At 41.6% G+C, this 16,992-nt stretch overlaps 1 protein-coding gene across 3 annotated transcripts in view; it reads left to right on the top strand.

Moving 5' to 3' along the window:
- IL1RAPL2 (interleukin 1 receptor accessory protein like 2) overlaps positions 1-16,992 on the top strand; it is a 349,582-nt gene that overhangs the window by 309,503 nt on the left and 23,087 nt on the right. For all 3 annotated transcript variants that reach the window (XM_051630650.1, XM_051630651.1, XM_051630649.1), the window contains exon 7: positions 14,350-14,479. In XM_051630650.1, coding sequence (XP_051486610.1) covers positions 14,350-14,479 — 130 coding nt within the window. The remainder of the gene's footprint in view (positions 1-14,349; positions 14,480-16,992) is intronic.

The raw sequence follows: 16,992 nt of genomic DNA, 5'->3' as shown, positions 1-16,992 counted from the left end.
ACACCACAGTGTTTCTGAGCAGTGGATCAGAGGTAACAGAGCATTTCCCATTCCCAGACACACAGATAGTCAGCCTTTTTCCAAATACATTCTCACCGAGTTAATAAGGGCACAGGGCAAGAATCAGTAAGAAGACCACTGCGAGTGGGGATAGAGAGAGATGATCTTGATCACCCATTCTGGCCTTAAAAATGTGACGCCTGCAGAACGCCCAGTGCAGCTAACAGAGGGGCAAACCAGCATTAGACAAGTGAATTCCTGATTGCTAGTAAAACAACACAGGCTAATTAGCAGGAGAGAGTTTCAATTTTCATCTTGAATCATATTGGCTTAGAGAGGCAGCATATTATATGGTAGACTCCTGCAGATTTTCAAGACCACTTTTTAAAAATCAGCCTGAGCATCAGTACCCTCAATTCTTGTTCTCTACCCATTGTGTAATTTTACAAGCTGTTGCCATTATTCCCATTTTACACCACGATGTATGGAAAATTCAGGTCAGTGTCTTACAAAGAGCAGCTGTAATAGGGTTGCTGTATCTGCAGTCATTGAAGGAAATAAGCAAGGCAACATCAGCAAGTGTCCTTGCACTGCTGACATTGGGAATGTGCAGGATAGCCCAGAATTCACTCAAATAAAGCTCAAATTTGTGTTTTCTTGCACAATACAAAGTGAATAAATCACTTTTTTTCAAAGTCATATAACACTGTAGCATCTAGCACCTTACAGGCATGTATGTGGTCAGTGCTTCGAACTGCTCGTGTGTTAGGATTTGAAGTTTTCACCTTAAACTGCAGAGGGAAAAGTGCTTGACCACTGAGACTGTGATGGGAACACACATCCTTGGGAAAGCACTTTCTGAATATTTTACACATTGAGTCGTGTTGATTAATTGCTTGGAAGATATCTAGTTAATTATAGATGTTCGCTGTGTCTTTGGGCTATCCTGCAACATCAAAAAGGTTCTCATTACTGAAGGAGCTATAGCTGTCCCTAGTCCCTGTTCTACTGCTTTCTTTTTTGAGCTACAGTTAAAAACAGGTTAAGTATGTTTTTTAAGCTCCTGTATACCTGTTTCTGTGTGTTGAAGGTGGATGTGTGTGTTTAAATTGTCTATACAAAATTTACTGTAGTAGACTTGGGGCCAAGGCCAAGCAGAAAGCCTAGCAAATCTTTGAAGGTAAATCCTCAAATCTTCTGAAGCATGTAGCATCTACTTTATGAGTATCAGCTGTAGTGAAAATTTTCTCAGGTTACTTTATATGTTTTTAAACAAAATATAATTTTTTGCAAGGTGTAATTTGAAGTATTGAGGGATATACTAGTTAAATGTATTAAATGTTCTGCTCTGGGATAAGAGTGTGAGTTTACTTGGGACCAGAAGGAAGGAATGGTGCGTGGTTCTGTGAGATTAACACAGAAATACAAGGCCAGGTCCTCTGAGGCTGGACCTCTCATTCTAAGGAGAGTATATTTCACAGAGTAGGTGGATGCTCCTTTACAAAGATAATAGTTGCAAAACTTCCCACAATGCTGCTGGAACCTGCTTTCCCTCATTACCTGTTCAAGCAGCTGTTAGAAGCAGTTCATGGGTCAATGGAGCTAGGTGATGACTTCTCTCTTTGAGGCAGAGCCCCAGGCTTTCTCCTTCTTTGCTCTCCTGCCTGGATGAGGGGTAGGAGCAGCCCTGTGGTACAACTGGCCATACAGGTCTATACCAGATAATTTCTTGGGCATCAAGGAATAGGACAAGATGAACCAGCAGTGGTGATAATACACTGGCACTTCAGTGGTTTGCTTGATACTTTCTGGTTTCCAAGGACTTAAAAAGCTGTTTCCATAGCTCTTGAAGTCACTGTTTTCTGTCATACCTTGGCCTCCTTTTTTTTTACTTTATACAATTATTGAACAAGAAATATTGATCATAACTCTCTTTTTTACCTCTTTGTTTATGGTTAAGAGCATTTACCATGTGCCTCCAAGCCTGGATATGTCTTGTCCTTGGATTCTGGCTCTTTCTCCAGTTTGGGATGCCTCCCTGAACTATTCTCTAAGAATAATTTCCTCAGGATGTGGCTTTTAAGCAAATCCATGCCTGCCAGCTGAGACACTGTGGGGACTCCTTTGTCAGACTTCATGAACTGCTTGAAGGAGGAAGATCTCTGCTGAATAATGAGGAGATGTAGAAACACTGGGTAAATTAGAGACAGTGTCCCACAAGAAAGCCTGCTAGCTTTTTTCTTCCTTCTCTGTGCCATAGCCAAATGGCTGTAGGGATGAATCAGACATTGTGTGCTTTGGTGCTTTCATAGTGCCCTTGAACACAGGCTGTGTCTTTAAACCCACATCCTGAGATGCCATTTTTAATACTTTAAAATCTTAAATACTAGTGATCAGCACAACACCGAGTTTTGGCTAGAAACCTTCAATTCAGACAGCAGCCTGATTTGGTCTGCTTGGGTCAAGACTGAGATTTCAAATCTTAGAACTGGTCACTACCTTGTGAAATTTAAGCATCATTTATACAGACAAGTTGCTCTTTAAAGAGAAAATGTGGAGTGAGAGCAGCTTGATGGAGTTTCAGCAGGAACAGGGGAAAGAAGTGCATTTTGTGTTCATGTAACTGAAGAAAACTGGGGGGATGATTCGTGTCTTCTTATCATTACTTGGTGTAAAGCAGATCTTGGGCTGCTAGAAAGGTACGGAGGTGTGCCTGTGAGTATATACCTGAGGAAAATCTTGGGGGGCAGAACAATGCCTTTGGTGCTGTTCAGGAGGGTGATGGGGGCCTCTCAGGTTGGCACCCATCCCAACACTTCCTCTCTCTTTTGGAGCAGATTGTTTAGTGGAACAAACTCTAGAGGTAATGAAGAACAGCAGCAGAGGCGGGATTCTGTGTGCTTCTGTAAAGCAGATTCAGATGTTGAACCTGAAGAATGTGGCCAGCCCTGGGAGAATGGTTTCCATGGTTAATTTTCTCTTTTGTGTTACTGAGTTTTCTTTTCATTATGTTTGAAATTGGGAGCACTTTATTCAACATTAGCAGCCAATGGCAATATGCTGTAAAGATGAGACTTTGCACAGATACAGGGCAGGAGAAAATAAGGAGTGTGAGAAATTGAAATTCCAAGGTCATGTTGGTGACCAGTGATGTGGAGGATGGAAATTTTTACCCAGTATGCTCTGGTGAGTAGTTAGAAGAGACCATAGTAGGCAGGGAAGTCTCTGGAGATGAAGCTAGCAGGTCTGAAGCACATCTGGTGTAAAACAAAAAAAAAATTGAATCATTTATGCTTTAAATGAGTGTGTTTGGGAGCTTATTCTCTTTTTCAAGATTGAGACATCTGAGCATATGTTCATTTGGGATGGACCCAGTATCAACTGCCAACTGCATCTATGTGTCTGTGCATGGGAAGTGAACCACTAGCATGACTCACAGCAGATCCATCTGTCACCTGGGATCACAGCAGGTCTCACTACTCAGGTTTTTATGTAGAGTCAAATCCACTGAAAGTGTGATCATACTTTTCAGATCTTACCATTCAAAATCTGTTTGCAACCAAAAGCTTTGTTGCCTCAGCTGTCCTTGAAAGTTTTCCCTTCCTTTCTGTTCAGCTGTGGTCCCAAAATATAAAACAATGTATTTTGCTGTTTGGGAGTAAACATATCTTTTAATTTTATTAAGAAAATGACTGCGATCACTGAAAAAATAGACTTTTCTAGAAGTTTAACATTGAAAATGAAAGTGTTATGGAGGTATGGGGGAGTTAAGTTATGTTTAACTGAGCTAAAATGGATCATGTGTTCTGGAGTGACTTGTATCCTTCCTTGTGCTTCTGGTGTTTCTCTCAATTAGCCCAGCACGTATTTCTTAGGTTGAGGGATGTATTAAAACAACGATGCAAAAAATCCCCTTCCCTTTACACAGGGGTAGATGAAGAATGAGTCTGAGAGGCTGAGCACGTCTGTTTGGATGAACACAAACCATCAGGTCTCTGCAGTACCCGCTGCAGCTGGTTGAAGCTTCATTGCAGCCTGACAGCCACTGGCAAAGCTGTCAGCCCAGCAGATAAGCCCTGCTTACACCCTGCTACATGCTAAGGTTCCAGTGCACACAATCAGAGCCTCTGAACCAGGGCTGGCTTGCACAAAAGGAGGGTGACCATCAGGGTTGGTGAACTCTGCATAGTTAACACCCCCCCAGAAGCATTTCAGAGTGGCCAGGAACTGTAGAAAGAAAAACACAGACAAAAGCAGGCCAGCAGCCTTCGGTGGGACCAGTCATGATCCTTTAATTGCTTTTGGATTAGAGGTTACATAAACCTTGTCTTCATTTAGTCCAAAGTGAAATTCCTTTCTGTGAAATAGCCTTTCCCCAGGCACTGGTCTCAAATTAGATGGAAGTGCTACTCTGTAGCTCTGCATTTGTTTCTCTGCACAGTAATGCATGTCACCCTGGCTTCAACTTCATTTCCATTTGAGCAAGCAAAAAAGCACCATCACATAGGCTCTGAGCAGCTTGCAGATGACTCAACATGACAAAAGCAAAGTGCAGGGTGCCAGCAATCAGTAGCTCCCACAAACTGCTTGTCACATTGTCCTTTCTTTTGCATCTAAAGCCAACCAAAGAAGTGGGCCAGACAGTATCAAGGAGTGAGCCTGAATGGGATCCCATGGGTCCTGCAGACCCCTTCTCCCAGTGAGGCATACCTGCTTTAACAGTGGTTGTGCACTGTAGGGCTGAGGTTTCTTTAACCACCTGAGATAAGCCACATTAGCTCAAATGCCTGGCAAGTGTGGTGGCAGCAGGGGTAGCCTGAGGTCCATGGGTTGGGCAGTGCTGGCCGTGAAGACAGGAGGCAAGAGATGATGGCTCAACCAAGGCCCATCCACCACCCCAGGCTGCTCCAAGCTGGTGGAGGTAGAGGTGCCAGCCCTGTAGGGCAAGCACATTGCTACCATTGTGTGGCTAATCCTGCCAGGCAGTGGCATCTGCATTCTCCTGGTTGTATTGTCCCTTGCAGGCACAGCACAGAACAAATGCAGTGCCAGCATGTGATTGCATCTCTTGGCAAGCGGGGCAGATTTTACTTCTCTTTTTCTTCTGTTGAAGTATACCTTGATGTCACCTTTCTCCAGCAGCTGAAGAGAAACCCTTCCCTGCCAGCCTCCGTGGGGAGCCCTTTCCTCAGTTAATACTACCCCTTGGGTTGCTGAAACTGAACTGGAGCCTGCTTGGGTGAAGCACAGGCAAGGACCCTTCCCCATGGCAGCTCTGCACCTTGGGAACAGCAACACCAGTGCTCAGGGATGGCAGGCGTAGTGTTGGGGTGGCCATGAAATCAGGCACGTGCTATCCTGCTGACAGGAACCCTCCTGTCACGTCTTTAGGGAGGCCACAACCTGTCACTTCTGTTCTCCCAGTGGCGTCTTTCACTGCTCAAATGACTCATTCCCTGTTCCCCTCAAGTATCTGTGCCAGATACAAGGGAAATATTCAGGAATGCTGAGGCTGAGGGAAGGAGAGTTTGGTAAAGACAATTGATGACAAACTGACTTGAGGTAGTGTCTTTTTCTGAGCCCTAGCCCAAGGAAGAATGAATCAGTTAAGGAAATTATTTTGGTTTTGGTAAAGACATGAAGAAAATGTGTTCAGATCCATTGTTTTTCAACAAGGTAGCACAGCAGATAATTATCCAAACAGAGGGAAAGTTTTACCCAGCCTTTTCTGTCTCTGACACTTAGCAGAAAAGACCTAGAGAAAAACCTCACCAACTTTGAAGTTCAACAACCTCCTCAGGGCAGCTGACAACTCCACAGGTATCACCCAACATTGGGTTCCCTCTGCTGGGATTCCTGTGGAAGTCAGAGTGGGAAATAACAGCAAAATGCTGCCATGTTCACATCATCCTGTGCATGGAGCAATGGTGGCTTTCCTGAATTTCAGAATTCATTCTGGAGTAAAGCAGGGTTTCTCTGTTGTATTTGTCTCTATTTTGTATTGCTACACGAGTTTTCAATAACATATGCAGCATCCCTTTCAATATCCTTAAAAGGAACATTTGCAAGATTTTGGGGGCAGGCATTTGCCTCAGCTTGCTATCAGCTGCAGGCACAGCTTTATTTAGTGCTCTGTGAGGTAGCAGATGCACATCTCTAAAGGCCAGTCCTTAGGTCTTGCTTCTGCACATCTGTGTGATTAGACCATCACACTTCCAGACAAGCATAATTGCCTGGGTCCTTGCTTCATTTTGAATAGTGACAGGAGTTTTCTCAAGGGAGAGAAGAGCAAGCCTGTAACCTTCTTTAGTTAATTCAGAGGTGAAGGCCACATAAAGGTTTCTGGCAGTAGAAAAAGCTCAAATAACAATCTTAACATTGAAGTGGCCATGGTTTCATATTAGCACTTGCAGGGAGCAGCTTTTTTGCAGACAAGCAATAAAGAAGAGCAAAGTTTTTCTCTCAGAAGGTTTTGGGTTTTTTTTAAGATCCTGCTCTGAGCTCCTAAGATACTGCCTTATATCCAAACACCACTGTGGGCTAAATGCAAGGGGGGTATTCTGAGGCTCCAGGACACTATGAAATCAAAGCTACTTTCTGTGGGAGCCAGTTTTGTGTGCTGAGTGCTCTTGCACAGCTGGAGTGAAGGGCAGGCTGGAGCTCTTACCTGGGTCAGACAGTAGCTCACCTGGGCTCTGCGTGCTGTGCTTAACAGTACTGAGAGCCCTGCCCATGTGGTAGAGGAAAGGCTCCTATATCCTGATTCCTCTTTATTTTGGAAGAGGAAATGTTTTTTTAAGAACCATGAAGGTTCACAATAAATTCTCAGGAGGTTGCTGTGAACTCATAACATGCTCTCCCAAATCCAAGGGATTAATGCAGCGTTCTCTACAGCAAGGCAATAGAGCTTTCCTCTTCTTGATATATTTCACATTCAAACTCACAACATATTCTTCCAAGTCTTGAGAAGATATGACATCCCTCTCCCTGGGATGTGTGTGGAGGTGGGGTGAAGTTATTTTATGTATTATTGTTGTGGGGGGTTTTTCTTCTTTCAAAAAGGCTCCTCTCTGGCTGTATGGTGCCTGTGCCTCATATTTGGGGGCACAATGTTTTAACCCACAGATGAACTTGAAAGCTCAGCTTGTTGACAAGGAAGTGGCTGACTGATTACTAACCTGTGTCTGGCAGAAATATTCATTCTTTGCTTTTATTTTAAGGTGGAAGATCTGAATTAATTATTATTATTTAAAACAGTGAGAGTTTTTTACATGATCGATGTTTTTTAAATACTGTCTGCATTAATGCTCCTTGGTTTTTTTATCATTACCTTTTTTTTAACAGTAATGAGGGCAAATAAAAAAGTTTCCTTTCATTTTGACAAATTATAAGACATTATACTTCCCTGTAAATTCTTACAATATTGATTCACTCAATAAGCAAATTGCAGGTTGTATTTATTGAACTGTGGTTTGCTTTCCTACTGACCCTGAATGTTATCTCTAAATGTAAGTAAAGAGTAAATGGGAGTTATATACTGGAGTTAGCTTGGAGAAAATGTTGCTCTGTGGCTGTTGTTTTTCTTTTGGAATCTTTTTCGTAGATACAGTCATTTATTTATATAATTCACTGTTGCACTTACTCAGCATAGCACGTAAATACATGCTGAAATTTAATCAACAGGGAACCCTCTCCCTGTTCAGCAAAATACTTGAGTATTTGCTGAGTTTTAAGCACATCAGTCAGTTGTAGATTCTCATTTGAGTACAGACTGATCTCAGTGGCTGTGTCCCTGTTGGTCCCTTTGTGCAGGGAAAGTGGGAACCTGAGTCATCTTATCATGAGCCATGGCAAGTCCTGGCCCCAGTGGATGAGAAGCCACCTGCATAACTGAGGCCAAGTGAGGTGACAGCTGTGGTAGCATTCACTATCAGAGGTGATTGACATCTGTCTCTTTGTGCCCCTGACCAGGACCCAGCACGGCATTTGGTTTATTTTAGGAGGACTGGGAAAGCTGGAGAAATAAGAAGGTTGCAGCAGTTATTGCCTCTTGTGTCTGGCCCCTTTTTGTAGCTCTCCCATTCTCTTCTCCTGCACTGTCAGGAGCGTGGCATCAGACACAGGAAAGGACTTAGCTAACATCAAAATATGTGCACCAAGGTATATCCTGGACTTTGTTAACCACACTAGCATTTCTGGCCCTGCATGCCTTCTGCAGGGCACTATGGAGATATTAACAAGCTGTTCAGGGAGAATTAGGTTTTTCATTAACATCTTTGTGAAAAAGTGGTGTCACTTTTTGCTCAGGTCTTTCAAATTTGCAGGAAAACATACTCTGTGATTTACATTTTGTCATGAGCTAATTAAGAAATACAATAACAAACATGACAAACAAGGGCTCAGTTCCCTTTTTCCCAGACTACTCTATCTCTTGAATTCACTATTCAAGATATAAGGTTTCAAAACTTATAACTCATAACTCTCAATATCATACCCTCCAGCTTGGAGGTTTGGGTCTATGTCATTACCATAAATTAGTAGATTCTGAGTAAAGTGCCAGGAAAAAAAAGAAAAAAAAGATGCTGGCTGTTGGAGACAGCAATTTGCAGGTGATAATGGTGCATAAAGGCCCTTTAGCTCTGTCTGGCCACCTGTCCTGCCTACTTTGAGCTAATAGCCCTGGTCCCAGCATACATCAGTCTTTAGCATGAACTGGGTTAGCCAAAATCTAAGTGGGAGTTGAGTGAAGAGTCAGAAACTGAGTATGAAAATACCCCAGTTGATTTCTTAGATTTAAGCATACATTTATTTCAAAGAGTCTCACCTTGTTCATAGGGCAGCACATCCATAGCATGAAGCATAAGTTCACATTTGCTTTGTCCTTTTTAAGTGAAGAATTATTGATTCTATAGCCATTGTCTTAAGAAGTTCCATCAGTTGTTTAAAAAAATGACAGAGTTGGAAGAGACTTAGTGTAATTTCTACAGTCTGTAGCAGTGCAGCTGGTGTCCTTAGGAAGCTTGAATGTACTCCCTGTGTACTAAATGGGAACTCACCAAGACATACAACTGGATACCAATTCCATACTCATGTGAGTAAAGTTCAGAATTTGGCCACAGTGATGGTAGGAGATCTTGATTAGGCTGGTCCCCCCATGCACTTTCTTCCATCTGAAGGAGAAGGAAATGGGTTCTTTACTTCACAGTTGTATACAATCCAGTCTGCCTTGTCAGGGAAATTTAAATCACTCTGCTGGTCTTTGTCACTTTCTAGCACTTGTAAAGCACATTAAAACAATAAGGTACTTGTCAGTGACATGGGTATTTGCCTTGGAAACCTCATAGTCTGCAAAGTCGGATTCAATTCTGCAGGCAGCCTGTAGAATACACTTAGTGGGATGTGCTAAGTAACCTTGTCCTCTGTCTCAGCAAACTGAAGAAACAAAGCCTGTGAAGTGCCTGCATAACATCTGCTTGTGTCAAGAGTGGGCAGCTGCTCCTTTGCGCTTCTCTCTGTCAGTCTTATAGGGAAAGAGACACAGGCACCATTATCATAGGGGAGCTACATGATGTATGTGCATCAATTGATAGGAGAGATGTTTTTTCATGGGAGCAGTGCTTTTGTCTTCCCTTCTATGTGTATTCAGCCCTGAAAGAGATAAAAGCAATGGTATTACAGTCAGTGGCATTAACCCTGAGGTGGAGTTGAAGATGTAAATCTAGCTAACAATGTGTGCAGGTTGACTTTGGATGTTGCTTGGTGCAAAAGGTGGTCTTCCTTTGGCACTTCCCATCTAGATAGCTGGCACAAAAATGCAAAAGATTTGGAAAAACCACTAATGTTCCAAGCCACAGGAGGAGAAAAAAAAGCATCCAAGGATTCACAGTTGACTTTGGCTGTTTGATGGCGTTAGTTTGAGATTATTTGCTCTGGGAGGGAAAGACTGATTTGCTGAAAGGACAGAGCACCAGCAGAATGTGGACATCAGAGAATATTGGGCTCTGTGTTGCACCCATGAATGGATGCTCACAAATAAGCCACAAAGTACAACTTACTTGTGCAAAATGAGTGAGAAAGAACAAATAACCTGTGTTTAAAAAAAATCCCTGAAAAAATAACTTAGAGTAAGCCAGTTCTTTTGGTCTGTGAACAACTTTTATTTGCCATACTGGTCAGTCATCTAGTCTTGACATTTAAGTTTTTAAAAGAGTGAAGAACCTTTACGTACTTTAAACTTAATTTGTGTGATGCTTGTAATGTGCCTCATTCAAGAGAGACTGTGCTGCAGGATTTGCCATTCTCTTTCAAAGCATGTTGGACCCACAGTAAGCACATTGAAATCCTGCCTGGCTAAATTCTTTTGCAGACCTTTTTCCCACCCTTAGCCAGTACTTGTACTTCTATCAGGCAGCTATTTTGCTTGAATAATTGCACTTCTGTGGAATTCTGATTCTCAGAAAAAAATAAAATGTGTGGTAGAGTTTACACAGATTTATTGGGAAAGTGGTCAGGTGAAAAATGTACAATAAGATTTAGCAATAAAAGTCATGCCTGTTGCCAGCAGTTGTCTTATCAGCTGGGAGTTTGCAACAACCCTGCCTGAATGACAGAGTAGGGGAAAAAGCTAAAGCAGAGACTTCTACTGGAACCTCAGGCTTTACTGTAACAAGGTGGCCCCAGAAAAGCAGTAGACTCAGTGATACCTACAAGTAGGCTTTTCTGCTTTCTTCCCTTGTTTCTTAAAACACTCTCTGAAGTGTTGATTCACTAGAAATCTCACTAATAATTTTCTGTGTTTCTCAGCAAATTATTAATTAAAATTTCAACTGAAATCTCTATCTGATTTAAACAGAAACCATTTAAAAATTTAAAACTTTTAGGATACAATTCTAGGAACTTTGATATTGTTAATTAAATGATGCAAGGGCAGTTTTTCTTAATAAGAACAGTTAGTAGTGGAAGTACTTAGTGCTGTGCATAATAGCAGTAATGTTAGGCAAAAGTTTGGGCCTTACATCAGATGAGTTGTTGGAGTTGCAAACTGCCTGTTAGTTCCTTCTGTCTGGAACTGTGACTCAGTGTGATACCACCTGGCTTGAAGTCAGCCCAAAATCAGGACCTACAAAGGCTACTTTCCATGCATAGTGTCTGTTTCTCCCCATATTCAAGGGTACATTTAGAAAGCAGGGATTTCAGCTGCGGTTTTAGGCTCTCAGTACTTGGGGGGAAATGCAGTGAGACATGCCACGTTCTTTTTTTTTGATGGGAATTGGTTGGAGTTCCCTGAAAACTGGTAGAAACAGGTTGCTGCTGTGGTCAGCTATTTCTTAACATAGCAGGAGAGAAGAAACCTCCCTTCCTTTCCTTGTGGAGGCTTATTTGAGGCTGTGAAGTATTTCTGCAAGGAAGAGCAAATCTTACCTGTTCTGACTTTGTCCTGCTTCCATAGTAACAAAGGAATGAGCAGAGATACAAACCAGGGGCTGCTTCAGAGAGCTACAGAGATGTCATCAGCTGGAGTAGTAGAACAGTGTGTGAGAGTCAGGATTTGGATGGGACCTTGAGGTGTCATCAAGCCCCAAGTTCTTTTCATCCCAGGACAGATCAGCTCAACGCAGATGTGCATTATTCTTCTACTGAGATAAAAATCAGTTGTTCCATGAGAAACAGTTGTTTATACATCTCTCCAGTCAGTGGTGGGTTTCAGATGAGATGGACCATGGGTTTTTTCAGGTGTGCCAGTCCCAGACTTTGAGCTGAAAATACTAACTCACTCTAAAGCTTGCCATCCACAATATTAGTTTATTTTGCTGGTTTTCTCTGGTGACAAAACTGGTATCTGCCTGGGTATCTTCAGAGCATTTAGGCTGTCACAGTGAAGGCTACTGATAGTTGTTGGGTTTTTTTGGGTTTGCTTCTTACAGAAGCTGTGTACCAGCAGTTAGGTTTTTCAGGGTTTCCTGTTTGTATAGAAAATTTCCTGTTTCTTCAGACCAGACATTTTACCTCAGGATATTTACTCTGCATGTATAGCAGTCTTAGACTCACCTTGGAATATTTTCTTTTCTTCAGGGTTTCTTTTTTAAGTAAAAATCTGCTGCTTTGAGAAACAGCACACCCTGTAATATATTTTGCCTATAACACTTAAGCCCAGGATGGTGTGTCAAGGAAAGGGCATGTACTGTCAATGCTGCTCGGCCACGTCTAGCCCTTTTCACATTGCTGCAGTTGTCTTTTTCCATGAAAATCAAACGTGGACTGAACAGTCACATGCTAGGAATCACCAAGTGGTACTTAAATAGTTGTGTATCATGACTGTGAGACAAGCTGAGAAAGGACCTCACTCCATACAGGCATTCAGCACATTAGGAACATATCAGATGGATGCAGCCAGAGGCTCCAGTTTTGCCCTGCACTCATGGAGGGCACACGACACCTCTCAGGGCTGGGTGAACAGATTAGGAGCAGAAGGAAACAGACTGCTCTGAAATTACCTTGTAGTGCAGTTAAATGTCTGCCTAGAGGTGTTTCTGACTCTTCATGAGTTAATGAAGTTTGGAAGTTTCTTATATGATGGGCAGTGTTGTGGGATGTACAGGTAATGGGGAATATCCAGCCCTTCTTATATTTTGGACGTTTGAGGGGGTTGTATATAACCTGTCAGCATCAGCTGTTCAGTGGGCAGCTGTGCTACCAGAGTTCATAGTGAATATGGAGATAATGAAAGATTCTGTAAAACATTTTCAGGATAAACATTTTCCATTTTTGTCTTTTGCTATTTGAGAAACAGAGACTCAAGTGCAGTCTTTCTTTAAACCTTTTCTTGCTGCATCCTAATGTTTCAGAAGAACTTGTAATTTTGATTCTTGCCTTGGAAACAATTTAAAGATTGCTGATTTTCAGTGGCTGGGAATGCTGCACTTCCTGACTAATCAGACTCTTTTGACATGCCTTTAATTGGGCACTGAAACAGTGGATAATAAACAAGTGCATGTGTTTGACTTAGGACAGCTCTGTGGGGGTTTAGACAGAGTTGCTTTAGCACACAGCTCTGATATGCTCTGAATAAACACACAGTTATCACTGCTGGGCAGACAAGAGGTGACTGATTAAGGCCCAGTAAGTCAGTCATGTGAAACCATTAGCCTGTGCTCAGCAAAGTGATGTGTTCCAAATGACTGGACCTTTTAGAAAATACAGGCTTGTTCTGTTTCAGCATCAAAAGAGTCTCCTGGCACTCAGAAGGGCTGGCATAACAAGACATTTATTCCAAATACGGTAAAATGCATTATTTGGACTTTCCATGGTTGATCCCAGTCCTGGAAGGTTCAGCAGGAGTCTCCATTGACATTAAATGAGGTCTGTCCTCCTATGTAAGTTGGTGACTCTACAGCTGTTTTGTAAACTGGACCACCTATGCTGGGCAAAACAGGCAAAGACAAGTGGGTGCAACAGCTGCATTTGCATACTGAGGGAATGGATCTGCTTCTCCTGAATTTCCTGCCTTGTTTGGGGGCTTTTGGTTCTTTTTTTTTTTTGTCTTCTACAGGCAGGCAGATGACCATCTGTCCTGGCAGTGTAAGCACACTCCTGGACTAGCTAGTACAGTTAAAGCTGTAGCCAAACAAAAACTCAACTAAATTCTGAATTCTTGGAGATAAAAGAAATCTGATTAATTTCCAAGTTTTATTTTCTTTCTTTTGGAAGTATTTTTGCAGAGCTGAAAGGGAAAATTCTTTATTGCTTGAGTAATGCTTTGAAGGTTGGTCCTTTTCCAAAAGCCTGTTGACAGTAACATGAGTGTTGATACTCACTGGCATCATCTATTATTTGGGGATCTTTAAAAGCTCTCTGAACAGCTTACCAAGACTTCATTAACATTTTATTTCTATCTAAGTGAGGAAGAAATTATTACTGTGTCTTTTTTTACGAGTGGATAGGCAGCAGTAAGCAAGTTCAGTGATTTACCTGCTGCTTAGGGCACAATCCCCAGCCTTGGTAGAGATCCCAGGAGTCTGACAAAGAAGTAATCTCTTTCTTTTTAACAACCAATCTGACATCACCTTATGTTGCCACCATTTCTATATCTTCTCGTTATTCATGCAGTATCTTTCTGGGAAAATGAAATTATGGATAACCTCAAAGTTTCATTTCACAGCTATTTCCTGTAGATACAAATCAACATCAGCCTTTTTCCTATGGTTTATAATTATTCCTTCTCTTCCCGCCCGCCCTCCCCTCCAATTTTAAATGGGGAGGTTTATCTGAGGTGTTGAGATTTCTCATTATCATTCTCTCACTGGTAGCACTGGCAATGTGTCTAACCCTCTTTTTGTTTCTTGTCCTCAGGAAACCCTCTGACTGTGGCCTGCAAAGCTTTCTTTGGATTTAGTGGAGAATCGGGCCCCATGATCTACTGGATGAAAGGGGAAAAATTCATAGAAGAATTAGAAGGTCATATTAGAGAAGGCGAAGTCAGGTACTTTTTGGAGAACATACTGTTAAAAACATGGTATATGCCAAAAGCCTGTTGTGTTTTTTTTTTTTAAACTGGCTTTTAATTGGAAGTGGAAGTAATTTTCTGTCTAAAGAGTAAGGAATGACATGGAGCCAGGGCAGTGTAAGTTGCTGCCTCTCCTTCCTAGTGAATAAACCCTAAAGACAGGGTAGCTATCTGTGTGCCTAAAAATCTGTTACTGAGTTCCCCTTATGGTAGCTGAAGTGTCTGGGTGTTTTGGGGGTTGATTTTAGCCCTATGTGGAAATGATGCTGTCCCCTGCAGCTGTCACCTGTGACAGTCCTTGGCAAGATGACATTAATTTCAGCATCAGCATTAAACTTAAAGATGAATGGTCTCCTGTCAAGCTCACCATACTTTTTCTCTTCTCCTAGCTGTGTTGTCTGCCTGTGCTGCAGCTCTCAGTGTACCTTAACCAGGGCTTTTGAAGTGTTTGTTTCCCCATGCTTAACACTTCAGGGAGAAAAGGTGGTGGTTGTGTCAGAATGTCCAATATCCAACTTGTGCATGACTTGTTCCAGATGCTGGTTTTCATTTACTGTACCAATTGTAAAGAAAGCAAACTACTTGTATTCCCATGAACTTTCCATGGAATTTGCACCTGACAGCATCTTTTTGTCTTTCTTTTTTAATATTACTTGACTGATAACTCTTTGAGCAAAGACTAAGCTATGGTTATACTATGGACAAGGTGGTCACAGCTCCTATAGACAAAATGAATAAAGATGATAAAGCAAGACAAGGTCTTTGCACCTTCTGTTGCAAAATTTTGCTCATTTTTGAGTTTGTTTCTTATAAAAGTAATTTGGAAGAGCAGGCAGAGAAAGACATTCCTTTTTTACTTGATCAATAATTTGAAGTTCAGCCATTTAGCCACTGGTTATTAAGATATACTAAAATAACAGAACTAGCACTGCACCTTAATTGCATAGAGATGCAATTTATCATGTATTGTCAGAATGGCTTTAACTGCTCTTTTGGGCTTCTGACCACAAAATACAATTATTGGAAACTTTTGCCATTGCAAGTGATCAGCATTTAATGACATTTTGGCCTCTCTGGTGTATATATTTGAACAGGATTGTTTTGGTCGTGTTCTTCCTCTGCATCAGAAGCACAATTTGTGGTTTTTGTATTTGAGGAGCTCTTCAGCTCTAGCACACTTCAAAACTTTTCCCTTATGTGCATTTGTTAGTGAAATTGAGTTTGAAAAAGCTGTATTCATCCTTCATTGTGTCATCTCATTACACATTAATGTTTCATATTAATTTTGTGACAACCCCCTTTTCTCACTCCATGAAAATGCTTTGATTCAGACCCATCACAATTCAGTCAATCTTCTCTTCAGCAAAGCTACTTATTGTGTACCTAATCTCTTGTTTATCACAGCCAGCATTAAAAACAGCATTAGCCAAAACCTCCTGCATCATTCCCAGCAGTGCCACAGTCCATCCCTTTTCTCATTTAGAAGCAGAGATGGCAACTGCAGGAGTAACTTTTTGCAAGTTACTTTTTCACAGTAACAGCTCTTATGTGTCCCATTACAGGTATGCTGCTTCAGGGAAACTTGAGTGCCCTGAGCCAGCCCACATCCTCAACCCAGTAGTATTTAGTGATGTATTAAAAAAAAAAGTCATGTATGTTTCAAATTTGATGAACCATGATGAACTTCCCTTGTCCCATCAGTTTGTTTCTGTATGGTATTTTCAGCATGTTTCTGTTAATGTTGAGAAATGACAAGTAATTGGGAATTGTTACAACCAGACCAAAATACTCCATGGGTTGTTCCTTTGGCATGTATCTAACATTTTTACCTGTGCATTTCCTGCCTTACATTAGTTCACTCATTTAGTAGAACTCTATTTTTGGTGCTGTCCTTACCCTGGACTGTACCCATCCATTGTGTTGCTGGATTTGCTGTATACAGTGAGAGTCCAGGTTTGCAGATCAATGCACAGCAGGAGTACAAAACGTCTATCCCTAGTCTGCATCCTCTAGCATGCCTAGTTACCAGTCAAGTAGTCTGCTTTTATGAAAGTGCTGAAATAAGGATGCATGTGACTTGAGCATTCAGTTAAAATCAAGCCTGTTAAACTGTTGGGTTTTTTTGTAAGCAGACTTCACCATGAGTAATACATGTGTAGCTCTGGGATTCTCATTATATATTAGGCCTTGTTACTGAGCTCAAAAATAACTAATCACCATTGCAGAACTCAGAGGAGATGACCCCCTCTCTAACCACCTCCTTGCTTTCCCTTTAATTTAAATCCCCAAATGCAGAAAAGGGGGAAAAGGAAAAAGAAATTTTGCTTTCCAGGTGTGGTTTTTGCAGCAGTAATAAAAAATGTCATGTAAATTGAACCACGGCTATTAAAGAAGGAATCAGAGTCTTTAAGCCTGCCTGCAGAGTTGTCACTTGCACCTAATTATCAAAGAAGCCCACAGAAAAATTCAACATGGACTCTTTGCCACAA

The sequence above is a fragment of the Apus apus genome, chromosome 12, assembly GCF_020740795.1.
Source record: "Apus apus isolate bApuApu2 chromosome 12, bApuApu2.pri.cur, whole genome shotgun sequence".
In the NCBI taxonomy this organism is placed as follows: domain Eukaryota; kingdom Metazoa; phylum Chordata; class Aves; order Apodiformes; family Apodidae; genus Apus; species Apus apus.
Note: the sequence above shows the minus strand (reverse complement) of the source record. Positions and strands in the feature narration are given on the sequence as shown.